At 35.6% G+C, this 24,008-nt stretch overlaps 1 protein-coding gene across 3 annotated transcripts in view; it reads left to right on the top strand.

The window, feature by feature from the left end:
- The window catches only part of pcxb (pyruvate carboxylase b), a 176,032-nt gene that overhangs the window by 31,928 nt on the left and 120,096 nt on the right, over positions 1-24,008 (top strand). For all 3 annotated transcript variants that reach the window (XM_058781442.1, XM_058781443.1, XM_058781444.1), the window contains exon 9: positions 17,354-17,516. In XM_058781442.1, coding sequence (XP_058637425.1) covers positions 17,354-17,516 — 163 coding nt within the window. The remainder of the gene's footprint in view (positions 1-17,353; positions 17,517-24,008) is intronic.

Below are 24,008 nucleotides of genomic sequence, written 5' to 3'. Positions count from 1 at the left end.
CTATATTGTTTGTTTGAAAACATGATGCGAGTATTTCATTTTTTAATAACACAGTTATCATCAATGCTGCTGTTGACTCTCCTAGTTTGAATTTCTACTGAAATATACTGACCTTATATTTGACATCCTGACAAATCTCAGCGCAGATTGAGATATTGTTGAGATCTCTTCTAAAACTCTAACGTTAGAGATTATTGGAGCATTTTTATCAGGAGCAAGATGCTGAGAAGCAGGAGACTTACAGTAAGTCTCCAATTTCTCCACATTTAATCTCATTAATCTGTCTGGGGAAACCATTAAGATATCTTGTACATGATTAAGCACAATTAAGCACATTTTCCCCCTTAATTCTCATTACTGTAATGCCAGCAATTAGTAATGAAAATAGTCCTGCCCAGAAACAAAGATTTGTTTAATGTAAATTTGTGTAAATTAAAATCAGTACATAAAATACCAATAACACATTTTACATTAAATTTAAATATCAGGTACTACAAAAAAAAAAAAAAAACTGTATAATTTAAATAATTTATCATTATTTCCTTTCACATTACTGAGAACTGTTAAAATAATGTGCAAAAATCCTGATGGTCCTAACAGGCTTCATATTATATTATACTTCTCATGATTTTGGAGTGAAATATGGCCAGGGTTTTTGTGCTTATCTGTGTGGATGTATATATGTTGTAATAGTGTTTGTGTGTTCTGGGCAGCCCACCACATATTGAGTAATGACTGTTCAACAAAGTCTCTAAATTGCTGCAGTAGATCTTTATTTTGGGTTGCGCTGTTTGAGACAGAAGAGGACACAGAAACAAGGATAAACTGCAAACGAGCCTAAAAACTAAGAGAAATAAGGTTGTAGAAAGGCTAAAGTCAGAAGTGAGTGAGCGTTTTGGTGACCCATGACCAGAAAACCTATTTCACCTTTCTTTCTGACACTAATACCCTTATCAATTTCTGTGATTTAGTTCACAACCTTTCCCTTCCCCTTTCCTCTTCTTTCAGTTTCCTTCATGTTTTTCTTCCATTTCTTTATTTCCCTATCCTTCTGTGCAACCACTTCTCTCTGTCATATCTCTTCTCTTTCTCATCCTCTCTGGCTTTTGTTTAGACTCTCTCTCATCCTTCATCTGTCTTGTCTATTTTTTCCCTGTTCTTTCTTATCGGTTTGTTTTTATGTTTCTGTTGCAGGATTGAGGTAAGCAGCTGTTTATATATGCATATTCTTATGATATGACTGGCTGGATTAGATGAACATTCTCCTCCCCAAACAATCATTTCTAACATTACTTCATTGTTTTTTTGGGGGGTTTTTTACACACTTTTTTTTTCTTCCAGCTCATTACAGCATCATTTGCTGACAGTGAATTTATGTTCGTAAAGAGGGAAATGCTCCATTGAGATTTTTCATCATTTGTTGACACATTCTTTGAAATATGAATTGAGTCGCTCTTCTCTGTTTCAGACTGGTCGCTCTATTGAGGGTCATCCGGTTTATATTGATCCTTACCTTCCTTCCCCCAAACTCTTGCTCTAGCATCATAAATCAAAGCACAGAAATGACCTCAGAGGTCATCCTCCTCTGACACTCTTCTGTGCTGATCCCAGACCAGTTTTACCATCTCTGCTGTACAGTTTGGACAAATGAAGTTATTCTTAGATCAGGATATAAATGGAAGCCCTAGTGGGATTGTATTTCCTTTAAAATCTGTTGGAGGTCTGTAGAACAGTAGCCGCTGGCTTTATGTGCTTAGGGCATTGCAAAGAAGGATTTCATTAAATGTAATGGCTCCTGGTGGATGTAGTTCTGCACTGGAGCTTTACCCTCTGCTGTTTTTATTCGTATTTTTGTCCATCTTTTTTTCTGAAAACATGCTCTACAATAAACTGAGGTGTTGCTTTTTAAGCTTACATGACTTACTCTAGTATGGTGTGATGAGGGTCTTTATGGCTCTGTGTGTGTGTTGTTATTTGCCATTTAGCAGACATTTGTCATCCGAGTACACTAATTGCAGAAACGGTTCCCCTAGAGCAGTCAGGTTAACAGCCTTCCTGAAGGACACAATGATGACAGAGCAGAATCTCAGTAAGTCTCTGGGGTGACCTTTACTTACAACTCCACATGCAACCTTTGGATGTGCAGACCATTAGGCTGCCGCTTTTTTCTTTTCTCTTTCTTTTTTCCCCTCTTTTTTTTTTCTTTCTTTTCTTGTAGGTATTTTCCAGTAGTTTTAGACAGATATATCAGCCAATATTTTGTTTTAAATTACACATTTGACCCTGGACCCTTTTTAAATTGTGATCATCTGAAAGAAGAATAAATATGTGTTAGGATATGGAAATATTTGGCTGAGATATAACTATTTGAATGTCTGGAATCTGAGGGAGCAAAACAATCAAAATATTGAGAAAATCGCCTTTAAAGTTGTTCAAATGAAGTTCTTAGCAATGCATATTACTAATCAAAAATTAAGTTTTGATATATTTACGGTAGGAAATATACAAAATATCTCCATAAAACATGATCTTTACTTAATATCCTAATGATTTTGACCCATACAATGTATTGTTAGCTATTGCTACAAATATACCTGTGCTACTTATGACTGGTTTTGTGGTCCAGGGTCACATTTTTATTTTAAATTACTCATCAGCCAATACATTTTTCTGAAAGGTTAATGAAAGCAAATCGAAAGCAGGACTTTGGTTTTGGTTCTTCATTAGTTTGCTGCCTGATTCGGATGGTAATTGTTTTTTATGGGGACGTAAGGTATTTTCAACATTTAGGGGTTAGTCTGTGATTTTATTGCTGTCCGAATCCAGAATGTCTGTGTTTTTCTCCCACCACTCTTGTAAAAATCCCTGGCTGAATTACCTACTGTTTTTTGACGAACACTCTGATATTTTAATTGCCGTTCGAATACACATCTCTGAGTTTGCAAGATGGGATCAATTCAAAATTCACTGTTTAAATCCTTTTTGACCACTGCCGTACAGTAACTGTTGCACTTTGCTGTAATTTGCATGCATATTTATTACCGAAATTGCTGAAAAGTATTTGCAAGAACCATATTTCATAACTGCTCCTCCCCAGTGAGTGAGAGCTATTAAAGGAGTCATCGGATGCAAAATTCACTTTACAAGTTGTTTGAACATAAATGTGTGTTGGAAGTGTGTATACACATCCGTCCTATAATGATAAAAATCCACCCAGTGTTTTTTTTTTTAAATCCCTATTTTAAAATCCCCTTTCTCAAATCAGGCTGTTCTGAGATTCCTGTCAAAATGACGTAGTTCTGTACGGGCTGCTATGACGATTCATTGAATTCAATGAAAAGCATGCAAAAATGGACGTGAGGCTTTAACTCTGCAGTGCTTTGGTGTGATGTGATGACAGCTTGGTGTCTGTCATTATTACTAGTATGACCTGAGGGTACTTGCACAGTTTCAGCACAGAACCACCTACAGGTCAAGAAATGTAAAAAATTGACATTTTGCTTATGTCTGAACAGTGTAGCCAAATTGGTTGCGTTAGACTTGGCGCAGCATAGTAAGTCAAACAATACAGTTTTCTCATGTTGGCAATTTTTAGCATCAGCTATTTTCAATTCTGTTGTAAAAATACTGTTCTTAGCTTTTTTTTAAACATAGCTTTTAACAGTTTTATAGTTGCATAGGGTTTTGCTAGTGTTTTGAGTTTAGGTGGTCATTGAATGCATTTTGTATCAAAGCAAAGACGAAATAATCCTTAGTTTAGTCCACACTGCTGTTGTGCTGACTGTCTTAAGAGCATTTAAAACATGTACTAGGTATTTTGTAAAGCAATTTAACAAGTGTAAAAATTCTCTTTGCCTGTAGCTTTTTACAGAACCTGCTTTCAATCATATTTCCCAGCTCAGCATACTGCAGGCCAGTGAAATCCAGCACAGCTACTTGAGAATGGCAACAGGCTGCGGCCTCTGCTTTCAATCAGCTGTGCCTCACAGTGCAGCTCAACGTTCAGGCCGATTCACTCTGACCTGAGGTGCAGTATGAGGCCCATAGCAGAGCTCCATGCTGAGCTCCACTGTGCATCATCAAACAATGTGGATAACCTAAGCTGTGAGGAGCCATGCCTGCTTGTATTTGATATGATTGGAATAATGAGCCTTAGGGTGGAGCTCCGTGCTGGGGCCTGCTCTGTGTGATAAGAGCTGGAAATGGGCTTTGTTGTAGTTGCATGCTGTGCTCTGATAAAGATAGTGAAGTGCTGGTTTCTTTGCACGCTTTTACTGCTCTATCTTGCAGACCTGTCCAAATACACATTTACCTGACTTTAAGTCCTTGTGAACCGGAAGTTGCTGCCAACTTTATTTCAGTATAGTGACGTATTTCCAACTCCACTAACTCATAGCAAACTAAAAGTTGGAGGAGCCGTGGTTAAGGATAAGAGTGACGTCGTCAGAGAAGCAATGCCATTCCAAAATGGAAGCAAATATTCAGATTTTGATTAAAGAACTTGCATGGATTATTTTTCACCTCAACACTAGCAATGTGTGTTAACTATAACGAATGGTCCACTGAAGGCGAGTTGAAGTGAGAACCCAAATGCAGTTTATTTACATAAAAACAAAACATAATTCAAAAGACTTCACTTGAATAGACTCACCGACAGCAGGGTTACAACATCAATACACGACGAGAGACAATGGCAACATGAGGGCTACTTATAGCAAACAGTAAGGGTAATGTAATGAGCAAACAGAACTGAGAACCACATGGCAAGACAACCAATGAGGAACAAGACACATGGCTAGAACAACCAATCACAACATGACACATAGACTAAGGGAGCACATGACAGGAACATGAAACAAGGCAAAATATCAAAATAAGACATGAAAACCTTAACCAGAAACAAAACCCAAAACCCACGTTACATTTCCCCCCCCTCTAAGGCTCCAGACGCCCTCACAAACCACCCAAAACAAAACCCAAAAAGTCCAGGAGGGTGGTATAGTAGAGGCGGAATGGGGGGAGGAATGGAGGGCCAGGCCCATGCAGGGGAACAGGATCAGAATCGCAGAGCAGTGGTGGACCTGGACCATGGGGCAATGGCAGACCTGGTCAGTGGAGCCATGGTGAACCAGGGCCGTGAAACAGAGGCAGGTCTAGGCTGTGGAGCACAGGTGGGCCTGGACCATGGAGCAGTGGCAGACAGTGAAACCGTGGAGCAAAAGTCCACCAGATCAGATCCAGAGGAGCATGGAGCCATGGCGGAGCAGGCAGAGCAGGATGGCCAGGTGGTGCCGGAAAAGCAGGAAGCCAGGGTGGAGCAGAGACATGGACAGACCACTTGACTGTGACACAGCAGGCAGAGAGTTCATGAACGGACTCCATGTCCTTGACAGAACAGACTGTAAGTTCAGAAGTGTCCTCCATGGCCGTGGCAGGACAGGCAAAGAGTTCAGAAGAGGACACTGCCGCCTCGGGAGGTTTTGCAGTGGACACCGCCACCTCTGAGGCAAACTCATAGACAGGAGAGGCTTCTGAGGCAGATTTATGGACAGAAGAGGCCTCTGGAGCAGACTCGTGGACAGGAGAGGCCTCTGGAGTGCAGTGTGCAGCCCACACACTCAAAATAGCCACTGCCATCACGGGCTGCACAGTAGACAGTGGGATGCCTGCTGGGCTTGAGTGTGTTGAAGCTGTGAAGCTTGAAAGTGTACAGGCCCGTGAGATGCCAGCCACGCGCACCGACATCAGAGGTGGATCCTCCACACTGGCAATCAGTCCTGCCCCAAGCTCCGCATCCTCAGGAGCTTGGGTACTATAGCCCCCCCAAAAAAACATCCTTAGGGGAAACTTGCTTGGCAGCAGGGTTACAACACCAATACACAAAGAGAGATAATGGCAATATGAGGGCTACTTATAGCAAACAGTAAGGGTCACATGACAAGAACCAGCCAATGAGCAAACATAACTGAGAACCACACGACAAGACAATAACCAATGAGGAGCAAGACACATGACTAGAACAACCAATCACAACATGACACATAGACTAAGGGAGCACATGGCAAGAAACATGAGGGCAAGGGAATCAAATGACAGGAACATGAAACAAGGCAAAATATAAAAATAAGACATGAAAACCTTAACCAGAAACAAAACCCAAAACCCATGTTACACTAACAAAGTATATAGAGTCAATTTTGAAGTACACCATTGTTCAAAAGTGGTTAAGACATTAAATTGTCTGACAGTAAATTGTCTGTAAGATTTTTTATGTATGTATTTATTTATTTATTGTTATTTTTAATAAAAAATGCAATTCAATCTTTTTCAATTATTCCAATTCAAATTTTAATTGTTACCTATATTCAGCAAGGAAACATTAAATTGAAGACATTACTATTTCAAATAAATACTCTTATTTTTAATAATATTAAATATAATATAACAAAAAAAAATTACAAATTAAATATAAATAAATACTGCTACTTTTTATTCATCAAAAATTGTTGTTGTTAACTACTTTTTATGCATCTTTTTTTGATTGTTTTTTTGTTTTTTACTTTTGACGATTTTTACAGTAGGTTTAAGTTCTTTTAAAAGGTATCTGTGAAAACCCACACTCAACAAATGTGCTTGATTTGTTACAATGTTAATTAAAATGTCTAAGAAAACCCTCTTAATATTGTGGTCAGAAGACATCAAAGAAAAATGCCTAAAAGCCTCATCGATAATGGAAAAACACAGATCCGCAGAGAAGTGTGGTCTTGTGTGTTCTGGACTGAAAACTAAGAAATAAACATTTCATGCGTGCTCACACACACATTTCAGGTTGTTGGCCACTGAACAGCTCCTGAAGGAGACTGATGAAAATTACATCAGAGGTGGCTTTCAAAAATGAATCATACTGTATGAGAAAACTCCAGCTTTTATTTATTAATTTTTTGAACATTTTATTCATGGCTCATCCATCAAGGGAATGTTCCATCTTATCTGACCTTTACCATTCTCTGTCTCATATCCTCTTGATTGCACTGAATGACATGAGCAAATAAGTAAACACCTTTATTAAAAAGTAAGGCTGGAAGTCTGGAAGTTTGGTTTTATCATGCATATTCATGAGAGTGCAAATAAGATGGAATCTTCATTTGGGATCCAGCAATCTATGACCTTCATTTGCAGATAATAGGCAGCAAATATGAATATTCAAAAAGTCAATAACCACCCCCCAAAATGTGTACATCTGCCATTATTTATCACCTCCTGAGACTGATTTTTTCCATCCCATTTCTCTGCATGTTCTTTGCCCTCTTTTTCTTATTTTTTCCCTTTTTCTTTCATTTGAGGCATGAGAAAAAATGAGTGCTAACACCATTGTTTATTTAGCACTTGAAGGCCTTAATGAAAGCAGTGTGGATAGTTTTTGATGGACAGCTGTTGTTAAGCTTTATGGCTGTCAGGAAATAAACTGATTTTCATTTTTATAAATGTTTATATTAAAGCTGAAATATGTTATTCCTGTGCCACTAGTTGAACCAACTGGAAACAGGAAGTTCCACCCCTAAGTCACACCATTAGTAAAGCCGAAATCTGACATGTTTGCAAGAACCACAGTGTTTACACTTTTTGGGACAGGTATAGGGTGCAGTGTGGTCCAAAATTCATGAAAATGCTTTTCTTTTCTTTTTTTCTTTTTTGCATTAAAAAAAAATTGTCAGCATAATCATTTAAAAAAAATCATTTGCTGCATAAATTGAGGCAGGACGATCAATTTCACAAATTTACTTATTCGATTAGTGACTACAAAATCTGAAATATTACTGTTATAGTGTTACATATTTCTTTTATTTTAATGTCACTACAACCTTTTGTTTATTGCAGGTTTAACTGAACAAAATCACAGATTTTCAGAATGATTTCTTTTGGATCCTACTGTAGTTATGTCTGTACTACACACTAAACTTGTGTAGGAGAAAATGTTTCAACATTGCTTTCCCTTTAAATCTAGAGCAATCTGTAGTTGTGATTTTCTTGTCCAAAATTATTTTGTGTTTTTCTTGATCTCATAACAGTCCTTTGCTATTGCTGCTTCTCTCTCTCCCTCTCTCTCTCTCTCTCTCTCTGTGTCTCTGTTGGCCTCATTGTCTCTTTCATGTTGTATTTATTACTTCAGATTTTTTTTTTTTTTCATTATTATCCTATTATCTCCTGAATGTGTTTTCTGACTCATGAGTGTGGGGTGGCAGATAAAAGCGGTAAGCCAATAATTAATGCTTCTGTGAACAGCAGGCTGAGGGTGAAACCCAGATGAAATACAAGAGCTAGAAAATAGAGGTAAAAGTTAGTTTATTGGAAACATGGATTTGTCCCCTCAGTACATACAGTATGTGCTTTTCTATCTGCGTGCACGTATTGTGTACACCTTTTCGGTCGGATATGCAGAAAATGCAGAGGTGTGTATGTGTGTTTGTTTGTGGGAAGGATGTGGCTTCGACCACTCAAGGTCAGCCCCGGTGTTAAAGGCTCATTAACACATTCCTGCTGATCTTTGATCAGTATTGAGTGACATGTGTCCTCTCTGACCTCTTCGATTTGAACAGCACATGCTTGACCCTGGACCTGTGGTGAGTGGCTGTCTATACTGAGAATAAGACAAGTAAGCAATATTTGCTCATTGCAGGGGTCTTCAACCTTTTTCATGACCCCTGTTACTGAGTGCTTAATTTTAATCCTGACTTAAAATAACATGCATGTAGTGCAATAACTATGATTTTTTTTTTTTTACGTTCAAGCAATCACAGTACATTACATTACATTTTCACTTCACTTCATTATTCATTGCTTTATTTTATTGTTGGAGGGACAGAGAAGGGACACATTTAGCTGTACTTTTTTCAGGCTTTCATATGTCTCAGCGAATTAATCGCAATCTTACCTTCTCTCTTAGTTACACTCCCCTCTCTCACTCCTTTTTGCCATGCAAGACATTAGATATTCTACACATCACATGCTCTCAACTTCTCGCTTGGTGTCTCGGCTCAATAGCAGTGGCAGACATTAATTATGAGTTCGCAGTTTGAAAATAAAATGATGCCTACAGGCAAAAACGGCATGTGTGTTTTATATGCAGATCACAGGTGAGAGCATGTGCGAATATTTAAATTACAGAAATTTATGTAGCTGCTGACACCAGTATTGATTGCTTGTGTCGTTGTCCTTGTGTGTGAATTGCACAGTGGGGCATTCATCATGAGTGGACATTCCCCTCATTGTAATTTTGGGATTGTTGTGTTGTTCTAGACAGGCTTTGCTAAATTATTCCTATGCATCTGTGGATAATTATGCAGAAATCTACGCTGAATTTACACAATAAAAGTTCCACTCAGGTTCATTCTTACTGGTGCATTAAACCACAACAAGAGAAAGAGTCCAAGCAGAATACTAGATAAGATATCAAAGCATAAGGGCGGATTCATCTCATATGTGACCCTGGACCACAAAACAAGTCTTAAGTAGCACAGGTATATGTGTAGCAATAGCCAAAAATACATTGCATGGGTCAAAATGATCAATTTTCCTTTTATGCCAAAAATGATTAGGATATTAAGTAAAGAACATGTTCCATGAATATATTTTGTAAATTTCCTACCGTAAATATATTAAAATATAATTTTTAATTAGTAATATGCATTGCTAAGGACTTCATTTGGACAACTTTAAAGGCGATTTTCTCAATATATATATATATATATATATATATATATATATATATATTTCTTTTCTTTTTTTGCACCCTCAGATTCCAGATATTCAAATAGTAGCCAAATATTGTCCTATCCTAACAAACCATATATCAATGGAAAGCTTATTTATTCAGCTTTCAGATGATGTATAAATCTCAATTTTGAAAAATTGACCCTCATGACTGGGTTTGTGGTCCACGGTCACATACGTATATGATGCTGCCACTGACACAGTGGCCTGTCCTGTTTGTTACAAATGAAATGTTTAATAATTACGTTGTCATAGGGGGAGAATAATTATTATTACTACTATTATTAGTAGTAGTAGTAGTAGTAGTAGTAGTAGTACACTCTTAGAAGATTATAAGGTTCTATATAGAACCTAAAAAGGTTCTATCAGGCGCTTCATAAATGGAACCCTTAAAAGGTTCCATATAGAACCCTTTTTTAAGGGTTCAATCAAAAGTTCTTTGTAGCCTGGAAAAAAAGGTTCTATATAGAACCCTTTAGGGGTTCCCATCATGGGATCATGTTTTGGATCTAATTTTTGTTTTATTTTAATTAAATTTTAAGACTTAAACAGCTCAAATAGCTACTTTATCACTAGAAAAACTGAAATAACTATAAGCATAAGACATCAAGGAGTTGTGTGATCATTTAAGACACTTTTATTAGCATTTACAATGACAAGCAATATATAACACATCAATTCATAGTGCAACAGTTTCTTTATTTATTTATACTTTTTTATTATTTTTACCTGTCTAAAATAGCACTCTCCATTTTAGAAATATTGTTTTTTCAACCCCCTCCACCTTACTCACCCATCCAACATGTCAGTCACAAATATATGTTAACTTGCACAAATAAAGTTAACTTGCAAAAAAATAAAAAATTAAATAAATACATGAGTAAAATTAGAATGTCAAAATTTTGTCATTAAATAGTATATTAATGCCACTCTTATTTTGCATCTCACCACCAGGTCATTACCCTTCACCTTAAATAAATGTCAAGTATTTACTCCACATTCCCCTATAAACCTATGAAATGTATTTAGTAGTAGTATTTATTTTTTTATTTTTTTTGTACGTTGCAACTTTCCCCAGTTCTATAACCCATGAGAGATGGTGAACCACATGTTTCTGAAAAGGAAGCTAAAAGACTAACTGTAGTATTGTTGTTGTTTTTATTTTTTTATTTAGTTATTTATTTATAAGTGTTAAATATTAATTTTACATTCAGATAAGCATTTAAACAATAAAAAACAAAGGACCCATGACAATTTCAGCACTGGGAAGGGCTAAATAGTGCTGATTGAAATTAACTGAGTGATGGCTTTTGGATGCTCCATACTGAACAAAAAGTAGACAGCAAACAGATACTTCTGGTATCTCTGTGTTATTGGTCAGTGACACATCCATTTTGATGCTAACTCTCTTTGCGATGAGTAGGCTTGACATCCTAAGACGGGGATACAAGTCAGAAAAACATTTATTAGACCTATGGAGAGTACAGTACAACAGGAAAAAGAAAAGAGTCTCTCACAATTAAATCAAATCTTAAAACTTACTTGAATTAGAGAGAAGTGTGGTGTTTTCATCTGAATGTAGATGACCAAACAAGTAATGCTGCACTCCAGAGTCTAGACCTGCAGTGACAGTGCAAAATATTTATTTATTTATCAATCAATCATAAGAACTTGCATGATAAAAGGTGGAAAATAGAAGAAGAAAAAAAGATATCAGTAACTTAAGATTAGCTGATTGATGAGTTTCAGTTGGTACTGTTAGGATAAATAACGTATATAAAAATAATGTAAATGTACCTTTTGTGTTATTGTTTTGTAGCAGGTTGGTCATGTTTCCTCTGACTTCCACTTTCCATCACTCTGATAAGATGGTGCTAAAACTTTAACAGAGCTATCCGTAATACTCACAGTTATCCACAGGAAAAAAAGGAAACATCCCCATCTGCTTCTCTCTTTGTTCTTCTTGGTTTGAATTCATGTTTATAACTGCAGTCTGACGGCGATTTGACCGAAACTTTGTTTCATCTTTTCCTATACGTATAGGTCCAATACACTCTACAGGGCAAATAAAAAAATATATGCGTATATGTATGTATGTATGTGTATATATATATATATATATATATATATATATATATATATATATATATATTACGTTAGGCTATAACAAGAACTCTCGCCAGCATTATTGATCAATTCACAACAGTTTTATCAAGATACTTTAGGGATTTCCCATGTCTTACCAGTTATGAGCCTGTCATATTTAAATAGCAATATTAATTACCACATTTGCTTTTTCACTTTCTCTGCGTCGCGCATGTAACCTGCCAAATCTCAAATGAAATCGCAATTCCTTTTGCATTTGAATTTCCCATGTCTACACGGAAAGCTGTCAATCAATGTGAGGGGGCGGGACTATACTAGGGGGCGTGTTTGTATTGGGAAGTGACGTCACTTACAGACGACCGTGCTGAACGCTTTGATTAATGGAGGTAATCAGTAAAAGCTCAGCTAAAGGCAGCTGTCAATCAGTTCGTGCCTGTGTGAACGAACAGACAACCTTCTTGGCGCAATACATAATTCTGTCTTTTTTTTACCCCAAATGTAGCGATTATCCCCTGCTAACAGTGGTATTTGTGATCACTCTCGCTAGAGGCGCGCGACTGAAATACGGCGCTGTGCAGACGGGACAAAACTGATCAGCGCATAGATACACGTTCAAATTGTTTTCCGTTTATGTCAAAGATAATTTTATGCATCTGTTTGGAGGGATGAGTTACAAGAATAACCTTTTAGAATCTAACTGAAACACTGAAACTTGATATGAGCATGTTGCTCGTCAATAAAAGAGCTGCACGGCATCTTGCATCACATGATAACCAAAGAACTTGCAATCATGTCAGTGTGCTGAAGACTAGCGTGTTCCTTTTAATAAATAGATAAAACTGTCCAGTTTGCTATACACTGCTACACATGTATTTAGGCTATACCTGATCAGTTTGTTGGTATAAATTAATAGGTTGATTCAGTGCAGATGTTTTAAGTTTATTTTCTTCAGAATAAAGGTGTCAAAGTAAAATTGAAATAAAAACACAAATATAATGTAGTATAATAATTTTAAATAGCCTAATGTGTAAACATACATAAAGCATGGTTCAGCCCAAAGAACCCTTTTGTGCTAAAAAGGGTTATTTCTCCTTATATAGAACCTTTTTGGCATAAAGGGTTCTTTGGAGTTGAGTAAAGAACCCTAGGCTTCTATATAGAACCCCGAATAAACTTTTTTTCTAAGAGTGTAGTATCATAAAATTGCAAAATCTCATGTATGGAGATAAATATTTATGACTGAAAAATTCTTCATGCCATTGGCAAAAAGTTAATTTTGGACCTGTGTGTGAGGAAAGAGAGGCGGACTACAAAAAAAGGCTTTTAAATGAAGGAAGATGTTTATTCAAGTTTTCAGTAGACAAATACTGCTTAAAAGTATTATAGCAAAATTCAGCAAAATATTCTTAACTCCTTTTCTACATTGTCTGTGCAGCTTTATTCATGAGCACCTCCTGCTTGTCCACTCACAGTTATTTATTTGATTTTGTTTCTCATTAAAAAGAAAGCAAAAACAAGAATCACTATTGAAGTGGAATGCCTTGCGGCCATTGAAATTAAAAGTATCTCTGGACTTAAACTCGCTTTGGAGTTTCACATGCACAGAGACCACAAAAAAATACAGAAGGCAGGATTCACTACAAATAAATTGCACCCACTGATTTACCCACCATTTAGTTTGCACTCACTATTTACAATGCATTTAACACCTATTTCACTAAAGGAATTATAAATTAATTACTCAGGTAGCAAATAACAGCACGGACGTGCACAAACATTGTGCTAAATGCAATTTGCATCAATCTTGTAGAATCTGATTCTGAGCGCTATCTAGAGATGTCGTTGACCGCTGTAATATGGCATACTTGAGACTAATTATCGATGAATTACTGCTGTCTTGGTAAACAGACAATGTTCACAAACATTTATGCCATGGTCTGTCTGAATACTCGATTCTGATTGGCTGGCAGGTGCTGATTAAATTCGTTTAACTGCACAGGTAGTTCCAGATCAGTTTAATCACGTTCCATATTAATGCGCTCCCTATAAACATTGGTAACCATAGTAACATACCGTTACAGTTGAATAGTAATACAGACGAAAAGACAGGAGGAGCCGTTTCATTTTCAATATTACTAACTTTTGAATAATCTGTAAGGTTTACCCTGAAAAGAATGCCAATTTCATGGCACTATTTGCTCTGAGTAAACAGTTTGAACTATATGTGACCCTGGACCACAAAACCAGTCTTAAGTGTCAATTAATAAATAAGCTTTCCATTGATGTATGGTTTGTTAGGATCGGACAATATTTGACAACTATTTGAATCTGGAATCTGAGGTGCAAAAAACTCAAAATATTGAGAAAATCGCCTTTAAAGTTGTCCAAATGAAGTTCTTAGCAATGCATATTACTAATCAAAAATGAAATTTTGATATATTTACGGTAAGAAATTTACAAAATATCCTCATAGAACAAATATCTTTAATATCCTAATGATTTTTGGCATAAAAGAAAAATTGATAATTTTGACCCATACAATGCATTTTTGGCTATTGCTACAAATATACCCCAGCGACTTAAGACTGGTTTTGTGGTCCAGGGTCACATATAAGAAAATATATAGCTTAAATAAGACAATAATAGACACATAAAACAACAATAATAATGCAATTGCAGCTTTTAGAGACTTTAGTGTCATTTTAATATGGATTGGATATGATTAGTGGAAAAGCTTTTGAGCTGAAATGCATGCAGTGGCAAAAATTATTTAGTGAATTCACTCACATTCTTCTGGACAAAAAACAGCTGTATGTTTTCTGGTCACTGTTTAAAAAAAGATGTTTCCAAAATTGCATTCCCTTTCATCCAGAGTTGTTCTCAAATTTCTTTTTGTGGGTATAATCAGTATATTTTCATCCCATCCACATCCCACATATTTGGTAGGCACAGATAATGAGGGAAAAAGCTATAAACAGAAACAGGCTGAAAAATAATACTTTCATTATAGTTTAATGTGCTGGGGCTCTGGGGCTGTACTCAACCTCCAGAAGAAAACTAACGATTATTAGCTGGGTACTCCACAAGATCAGGCTTAAATGGTGTTCTGCTTCGCTACGGTTTGGGCTCTTGCCCTGCTTAAGTGTACAGTTGGTTGCTTAATTTCATGTGTTGAAATGTTGATAAGATGTTCACTTTGTCTGGAGATATATAATTATAGATATGCATAAAAATAGTTTTTGGGCTGCCGTGCATGTTTATGTATGTGTCAGTCTTCATAGAATGTTGTGAGATTCATCCTGATACTATGTGTATCTACTGCATTTGTGTGTTTGACAATGTTTGTATGGGTTGATATTCCCCAGTTCACACTTTGACCTATTCTAGGTTTTCATGCATTTTGATCCACGCTCCCCAAAATACACAAGCACACAGACACTAGACCTTTGAATCTATATCAGTAGTTTAATACTAATACAGTAACATTTACTATGCCCTACTCTTAACTTAACCCTGTAGCTTCTTGTGGTTGACATGATTTGTTCATTTTAAAAGCTTTTCAAATAGTTAGGACCACTTGAAATGTCAGTTCTTGACATGCTTCACTTCACTTCACATCTTTTTTTAGTTAATTTGGCCCAAGTATAGCTAAACCTACACAAAATGTCTCTCTCTCTTTCTCTCTCTCTCTCTCTCTCTCTCTCTCTCACACATACATTTGTTTTCTTCTTCCCTTTCACATTCTCTGACAGTAATGTACATTGCTAATGTACTGTACTTCCTTTGTTCAATAGCAGGTCGTGTCCACTCTACATGTGTGCGTGTGTGTGTGTGTGTGTGTGTGTGTGTGTGCTATATTCACCCTTAGATTTTATTTCAATTAACTAGGCCATTATCTATTTGCATTACAGTCCACTAGTTTTGTGTTTACCTGGACCATTAACAAACATTAATTCCTCAGTTGACCCGGCACCAGACTGCAGCCAGTGTGGAATAAGAACAGCTCTGTGCAAAAGAAAAGATCTCTGCTAATGCTTAATTAATACACATAGTAAATCAGTCATCAACATTAATTTGTTGATTAAGCAAAATTAAGATTAAGGCACAATAAATGCCTGTAGATTAAGGCACTATTCTAGCAACATACCAGAAAAAAAATGCAAATAGACAAAGATGAAAATGTATTCAAACCTGAGACTTTAAAAAGTTCAACCTCACATTCAGACAGAATTTCAATATCTATATATATGCATATGCCAATTCCATTTGAATGCGAGCAAACTATTTTAAGTCTCAGGTTTGAAATTTTTTTTGTCCTAATTGCATTTTTTTTCTAGAATGTAGCTACTTGTATATGAAGAGTTCAGATGCAAAAGCCTCTAAGTGCCGTCTGAAATTTTCATCTAAAATGAGCATTTTTATCAGGCTGCTATGTTTAGGTTCAGTAATTTTACTCTAATGGCAATGTATAGGTCATTTTCTATGCAATTAAAGTGACATAACTGAACATATATATTTATATATATATATATATATATATATATACTGTATAGAGCTACATTTTTATCTGTCTGTCTATCTATCTATATATATATATGGATATATATAGATAGATAGACAGATAGAGAGAGATCTCTGAATAGCTTATGTGCTTCCGCTGACATTACCCTATGCTACTGTTGACAAGTAGAAGATCTATACAGGTGTTGTATGTTAAATGCTTGACAGCATGCGGTTTTGTGCTTATTTTTTACATTTTCATACCAAATCATTAGCACACCTCCTGTCTATCAAAGACATGTCAAAGCAGCTTCTTAACCACCATATGCTTTACATCCAACTAAGAACATAAAATACATTTTAAGACTTTCCTATCTCTCTCTCTCTCTCTCTCTTAAAAAAATAAATAAATTTAAAGTGGTTTATCAACTTTGTTAAGCAGCTTAGCTATAAAATTAGCATAGTTCCTGTCAGCTAAAATAGCAGATCGCTTTAGTCCCTGAAGTGATTTGCTAGATATTTCCTAAGGTAGTTTTGAGAGCAAATAGGTATTTGTGCTTAATGCTTTTTGTATAGCCATTTTAATTCATTTAATCTAATTCTAAATGATTTTTTTTTTTTTTTTTCAAACTCTGAATCAAGTCTGAAAGATTTTAATTAGATGAATTAAGGAAGGATTGATTTGGATTATTAGAAACTGTCTCTCATTGACAATCAATACGTCTACATCATAATGGATTAAAATGAATCAAAGCAGATTGCTTGATATTGGTGTGAGTGCTAAGTGGGCAAACTACTTTCATGGATAAACATTTCAAAAGGAAGAAGATCAGCAAATTAATTATGCAGCTGTGATTGTCAGATAAAAGTGAGATTGCTGTTTCAAGTTGTGTAATGAATTCTACTCCACTTCAGGGTTTATTCATCAGTTAGTGCTGATAATGGCTCTCTCTCTCTCTTTCTCTCCTTCTGTTAGTGTGGATTTGGTTCACGCACAGCTGCGTGTGTGTGAGGGCCGCAGTCTTCCTGAGCTGGGTCTCGAGCAGGACAAGATCCAGATCAATGGCTGTGCCATTCAGTGCCGGGTCACTACAGAAGACCCCTCCCGTGGTTTTCAACCAGACACAGGTCGCATAGAGGTATGCCTGCTAAATGACATGCAGTTATGCAAATTACAGTAACATAGCCCTATTAATAATACAGGACTTGACAGATTGTGAAGTAACAGGAAACAAATGTGAAGCAACAAGAAACTAGAAACAAATCTCTGTTATTAGTCTATTCAATAACATCTTAATTCATAATAAAATAAAGGTATTTTCTTTCCCTATAATTTTACTCGTTTTATAACCATTTTTATGTTTTTGGGAGCTTTTTTATAACTGTTTTTGTCCAGAAACCAAGAATTGAATCTAAAGCTACAATCTTGTTGTTTTACGATCTGGCCATTACAGTGGCTACACTCATTTATCTGGATTTCTCTCTGCACTCTCCATTCATTCACACTAAAACACACACAAAAACTCACACATTTTCAAAGAGGCGTTATTTTGATGAGTCATCGAGCAGCGAGCATTGATCGAAAGCGATTTTCAGAGAGTGCTCTTATTGAGTTGAAAGAGGAAACTAGCCCTCTGCATTGCTTGAATTGACACAACGTTCTGTGGAAACATTTTAATGTTCCTGAGAAAACCATCACAAGAGCAGAACAAGCCCCATTCATCTGGGTTGGGTGCTGCTGTGTAACTGCACTTAGCTCTCATCTTACAAAGAAATCTGGCTTTGTATAATGCCATTTCAACTGTGGATGGTCTAAAAAAACTCAGCATGTTGGAACAGGGTTCATGAGTAATAGGCCTTAATTACTTAAGCCTTGACTTGAGGATTCTGTGCTTCACTTAAATGCTGTTCAGACCAAACACTTGTATTCAACATTTGTAAATTGTGTGTGTGTGTGTGTGTGTGTGTGTGTGTGTGTGTGTGTGTGTGTGTGTGTGTGTGTGTGTGTGTGTGTGTGTGTGTGTGTGTGCATGTTTATGTGGTTTACGGGGACACACATTTGTATAATAACATGGGTATGACAGAGGTATTACAATTTGAAGGTGGTTTATGAGGACACTGCCTATGTCCCCGTAAATCAAAAGGCTTAAAAAACATACTAAATGGTGTTTTTTTTTTTTTTTAATCTAAAAATGCAGACAGTCTCCTGTAAGGGGTAGGTTTAGGTGTAGGGTTGGTGTAGGACAATAGCACATACAGTTTGTACAGTATAAAAACCATTACACCTATGGAGAGTCCCCGTAAACCACATAAACCAACATGTGTGTGTGTGCGTGTGTGCGTGTGTGCATACACACGCACACACACACACACACATACATATTTGAGTCCTAAAAATGTCATTTAGACCTTTAAAGTACAGTATTGTCATCATGCAGGTCATGATGACTGAAATCTTTTTTTTCTTATGGAGCTGCTAAAAGCCAACCAAATCATGTTTCTGGGTATTTTATTTTGACTTTTAAATAAATATCAATGAAACCCATCTTATTGTCAGAACAAATAGAATTTAATTTATTCATTTATTTTTTTAAATAAAAATGTGATTGCATCATGACTTCAAAATGTGACATGTCTACAGATTCCCAACCCAAGATAAGTTTTAGTGTTATAGAAATTGCTTTGACATTAGGTGATATAACTACACATTTCATATTTCATCTTCATATTTCAACTCTGAATTGGATACTATTTGACATATCAAAATAGCTTTAGTAAAAGTTTAGGAAGTTAGACCAGAGTGCCTATGGAAACACAGAAACACTCTCTCTCGCTCTCTCTGACTCATCTGTTTCTCATTACTTGTTACATCTTTCCTGCCTGAAATCTTCACTTTATCTTTTGTTTCTGTCTTTAGCCTGGTGTAATAACAGATACCTGAGTCTCATGGGGCTTGAGTGTGTCTGTCTCAACCAAAAAACTGTGATTATTTTTTTCTTCTTTAGTTCCAATAGCTGCACAAGTTTTCTGCATAAAAAAATGCTACTGCAGTTCAAAATTCCAAGTTTGCTGTGCTTGTTTGTAGGACTGCAGAATTTGTTCAAAACTGTGTGATTAATCAATATATTAATCAATATGGCTATAAAATAATAATAATAATCATCATTTTGTGTTATATTATAATTAAAATTACAGTACTAATATTAATATTTTATTTTATTTTAACTGAAAACCACAAGGAACTCCTAAAGTTACTCTTTTCTTGATAAGTGCTTCTCATTAAAAATATGGGAAGATGGCTGCCACATGTTGTGTTACTAAATGCATTTTAAAGTGACTCACAAGAGATGGAGTTTGTGTGGGACTAGCAGCTCTGAGACAGTGCAGACACTGGCAGATGAGCTGCGCACGTGTGAAAGAACACTGTGCCATACTTCACTGTGAAACATGCACATATATGTATTTAATTAAATTGCAGCTTTTGCGATTTGATAATTTGGTTTTATTTTGATTAATTGTGCATCCCTATGTTCCCCAATAATGAATGTGCATGAATAACAAAAAAGGTATCCACACTGTAAAATAAATAAATTAAAATAATAATAATAACAACTAATTTTACAGAAAATAACTCTCTGTTTTCTGTTATTTCAAATTACATTCAAAACTTAGTAAAATTACAAACAATATCTGTAAATTAACAGCTTGACTGTTGTTTTTGGTACTATATCATTAAAGACAAATTGCAGTATTTTTTCTATTTTACAGGAAAATTACTTTATTATTTTTAAAGTATTTTTGTATTAATTTAAATTATGTTGAAAACTTTGTAAAATTACAAACAATATCTGTAAATTAACAGCTTGACTGTTGTTTTTGGTACTATATCATTAAAGACAAATTGCAGTATTTTTTTCTATTTTACAGGAAAATAACTGTATTATTTTTACAGTATTTTTGTATTATTTTAAATTATGTTCAAAACTTTGTAAAATTACAAACAATATCTGTAAAGTAACAACTTGACTTATTTAAGTATTATTCCATTAATGATGAATTACAGTAATTCTCATTTTATACAAAAATACTGTATTATTTATACAGTATTTTGTTTTCTTAAATTATGCACAAATGTACGTAAAATTACAAAAATAATCTGTAATTACATAATGTAGCTTATATTAAAGGTTTATGTCCATACAAACAATTTAGTGTTTTTCTTTGTCATTTTAAAGTAAATCTTATTAGTTTTATATTTAGGTGTATTTTTGCATTCAAACTCTGTAATTTTATATAGAATAGAAATAGAATATAGAATCATGTAACCGTTCAATAAGGAATGCATTGCATTAAAAAAATATATATATATTTTTATAAAGAAAAAGTCAAGCAATAAAGAGTGAGTGTATAAAGTATACAGTCTATAAGAGACACGTAACAGACAGACACGTGTAATCACAAGAACTGACTGCAGAAATGTCAAAAAGCAACTATCCATCCTTTTCTTTCCTCCCACATCCTCTGTTTGCTTAATTTTCTCTTTCTTGTTTTTTCTTCCCAGCAGATAGAACAGCAGATATGATCAGAGAGTGGGGGGCACAGCAAACATAGATGCAGTTCAGCCGTGGAATGTGTGTACCTAAAAAAATACACTGTTAAAAATGCATGGCCAAACATTATAAATCCTGGGTTGGATGAATAAGTCATGGCTTGAGTGCTCCAGAGAGGTGGAAGAGATGCACAGAGGGAGGAAAGAGAGAGAACGCTCAGTGAGAAAGGGCTTAAAATGTCTGGCCCAGCAAGAGATCATAGCATTTTAGTTGAGCGAGAGAGAGAGAAAGAGAGATAAAGAGGTGAAGAAAATAAAAGAATGACTCCCAGAGCACAGAAATACACACAGTCCTTCTCAGAAACAGTGGGATACGGAAAGAGATGGGGACAGTTGAATTAAAATGCTGTTGACCGTAGATTTCTTTTTACTTGGCTTTTGGAGACTGTCTACTCTACTCACATCCTTACATACTCACACTCTACTCACACACTTTAGTTGAATTTACTTGCTAATTTGAGAAACTTGTTCAATCAAATGAAAATGGTCTCATTAAGTTCACCTAATATGGTCCTCTAAAAGAGTCAGCTTAACAAGTTAATTGAAGCTGTTTAATTGTACAGTAGGTAGATTCAGTTAATTGTTTCTACTCAATCATTTCAGTTGATTCACTCTCATTAACTAAACTATAGTCATCATATTAATTATATTGTCAATTATCGGACTCTGGCTCAGTCAAACATGATAGAGTTACCCAATATTTATGTATGCCTAAAGCTCATTTTTGATGAGCAAAATTATTTCAAACAGTTTCCAACTTTGTTCAAAGGGAACCCTAATCACCCTAATGATGACTGCGTATGTCTGTGTATGTGAGTATTATAAAGAGCAAAAACTTCTATTAATTCTTAAAAACAACTATGTCCCCCTAAATTGCTACCCTTTTTCAAGCATACAGAATTAAATTATTCAAGCGCACAGGCTTATGTGCATTCCCCCAAGCTACAGTGTTCAGTAGCAGACATAACAATACGAAGTTCATTGCCGAGGCTTAGATTTATTAAGGATTTATCATTCAGTCTAATTAGCCGAACCAAAAAAAAAAAAAAACATTCAACAAGTTTCTACCAGCCAGAGCAATATTTCTTCCAAATAAAGAGATACTGCATGTTGTTGTTTTTTTTGTTTGTTTTTTATGTTGTTTTTATTGTGATTGTAGAATGAACTCATACACACAAGTTAGTATGGCCAGTCAGATCAAAGAGAGAGTATTTTGTAATTCATCACATTTTATGAACACTTTTTAATTTGAAGATTTATGTAATCCAAATACTTTCAGGAAGAATGTTCCCCACTCCCTTCTTTTTTATTTATTACTTTGTTTGTTTGTTTATTTGTCAAAAAGAATGCACATCACACCTCTTTATCAATTGGCTCTGCACCCCTTTACCTAAATTCAGTGCTTCAGACCTATGTGCCCTCTAGAAGCTTGCGTTCTGCTAGTGAACGGCACATTATTGTGCCATCCCAAAGAGGCACAAAATCACTTTCACTAACTTTTACATTAAATGTTCCCTCTTGGTGGAATGACCTGCCCAACTCAATCTGAGCTCAATCCAGTCCTTAGCCATCTTCAAGAATCGGCTAAAACACATCTCTTCCATCTTTATTTGACCCTCTTTAAACTCTAGCACTCTCTATTCTAATTCTATTCTTTAAAAAAGACTTGCACTCTATTCATTTACTAACTGCTTGTTTTCTTCAAAAAAAAAAAAAAAAGCTAAACTAAACTAACACAAGCTTCTTTATTATTTTGTATTCTTTTATTTATTATACAATTAACAAAAAGCAAAAAAAGGCCTCTAACACTAGCTTGCTCTATTCTTTTTCTGTTTTTGTTATTTTTATTTTTATTTTTATTTATTATTTAATAAAAAGACTGAGACTTGTCATACCGCTTGCATATTATTGCTCTTTTGATGATTTTGATTGCTTCATTGTCCTCATTTGTAAGTCGCTTTGGATAAAAGCATCTGCTAAATGACTAAATGTAAATGTATTTATTTATTTTGGAAATCTTCTTTTTCCCCCTCACCTCCTCTTGTACTGCTTTTATCAGATTATTTATTCATTTAATAAGTTTGTAAAGGTAACAGGACACACAAATTATAGCTCCAGTTAGAGTTGTCCCTTTTAAACATGCCTGACTATGCTTCTTTATTATGAGTTTTGTTTTGTTTTGTTTTGCAAAACAAGAAATAATACATTGCCCATGATCTGCAAAGAGAAGAGTAAGAAGATGTAAAGAAGAAAGAATGGGACATAAGTGTGATTGAGTGAATATGGTATTGTTCTATATGATATATGGAAAGAGAGAAAGAGAGAGAGCATGGTAGAGGGAGGTATGTAAATGTAGGAGAGACGTGAAATGCAGACAGTGGCAGAGAGTGATGTATTTGGGACATGTTGATGGAAAGATCAACGGATAAGAGGCATGGATTCCGTTCACACAGTTAGTGTTTAAGATTGTAACAGTCAGCTAGCTGACAACTGTATGAGTTCTGCTCCTATACAGCACATATCATCCAAACTTGTTCTGTGGTTATAGAACCAAACTCTTTTTTTCACAACTGAACTGTTTTTGAACAGTTTTAGCTGTCTGATCATGAATGGCAATAGTTTTCTGCTGCAATGTGAGCAGCCGCTGTGAATCGTGCCCCGCCTGCGTGAGACCTTCACATGCACATTCACACACTCTCTCTCTCACACACACACGCCTGCTTCCTCCATGCAATCAGAATAAATTGAATTCCTCTCTCAATCACATATCTTTCAGTCTCTCCCTCACTATACTCCTCCTCCTCTCCCCATCAGCCCTTTTCTCTCAGCAGGGAAGAAACCTTACAGCGTATGTGAAATACAAAAATACATCAGTTTACACTGACACACTCTAAGTCTCAATATTAAAACAATTTGTGGGTGACACACTCTGAGCAGAGACTCCCAGCTATACTGTACAGCTTATGTTTTATTATGCATATACAGTGGGAACCAAAAGTCTGATATCATATTGAAAATCTGA

Source organism: Onychostoma macrolepis, chromosome 07 (genome assembly GCF_012432095.1).
Source record: "Onychostoma macrolepis isolate SWU-2019 chromosome 07, ASM1243209v1, whole genome shotgun sequence".
Taxonomy (NCBI): Eukaryota; Metazoa; Chordata; class Actinopteri; order Cypriniformes; family Cyprinidae; genus Onychostoma; species Onychostoma macrolepis.
Note: the sequence above shows the minus strand (reverse complement) of the source record. Positions and strands in the feature narration are given on the sequence as shown.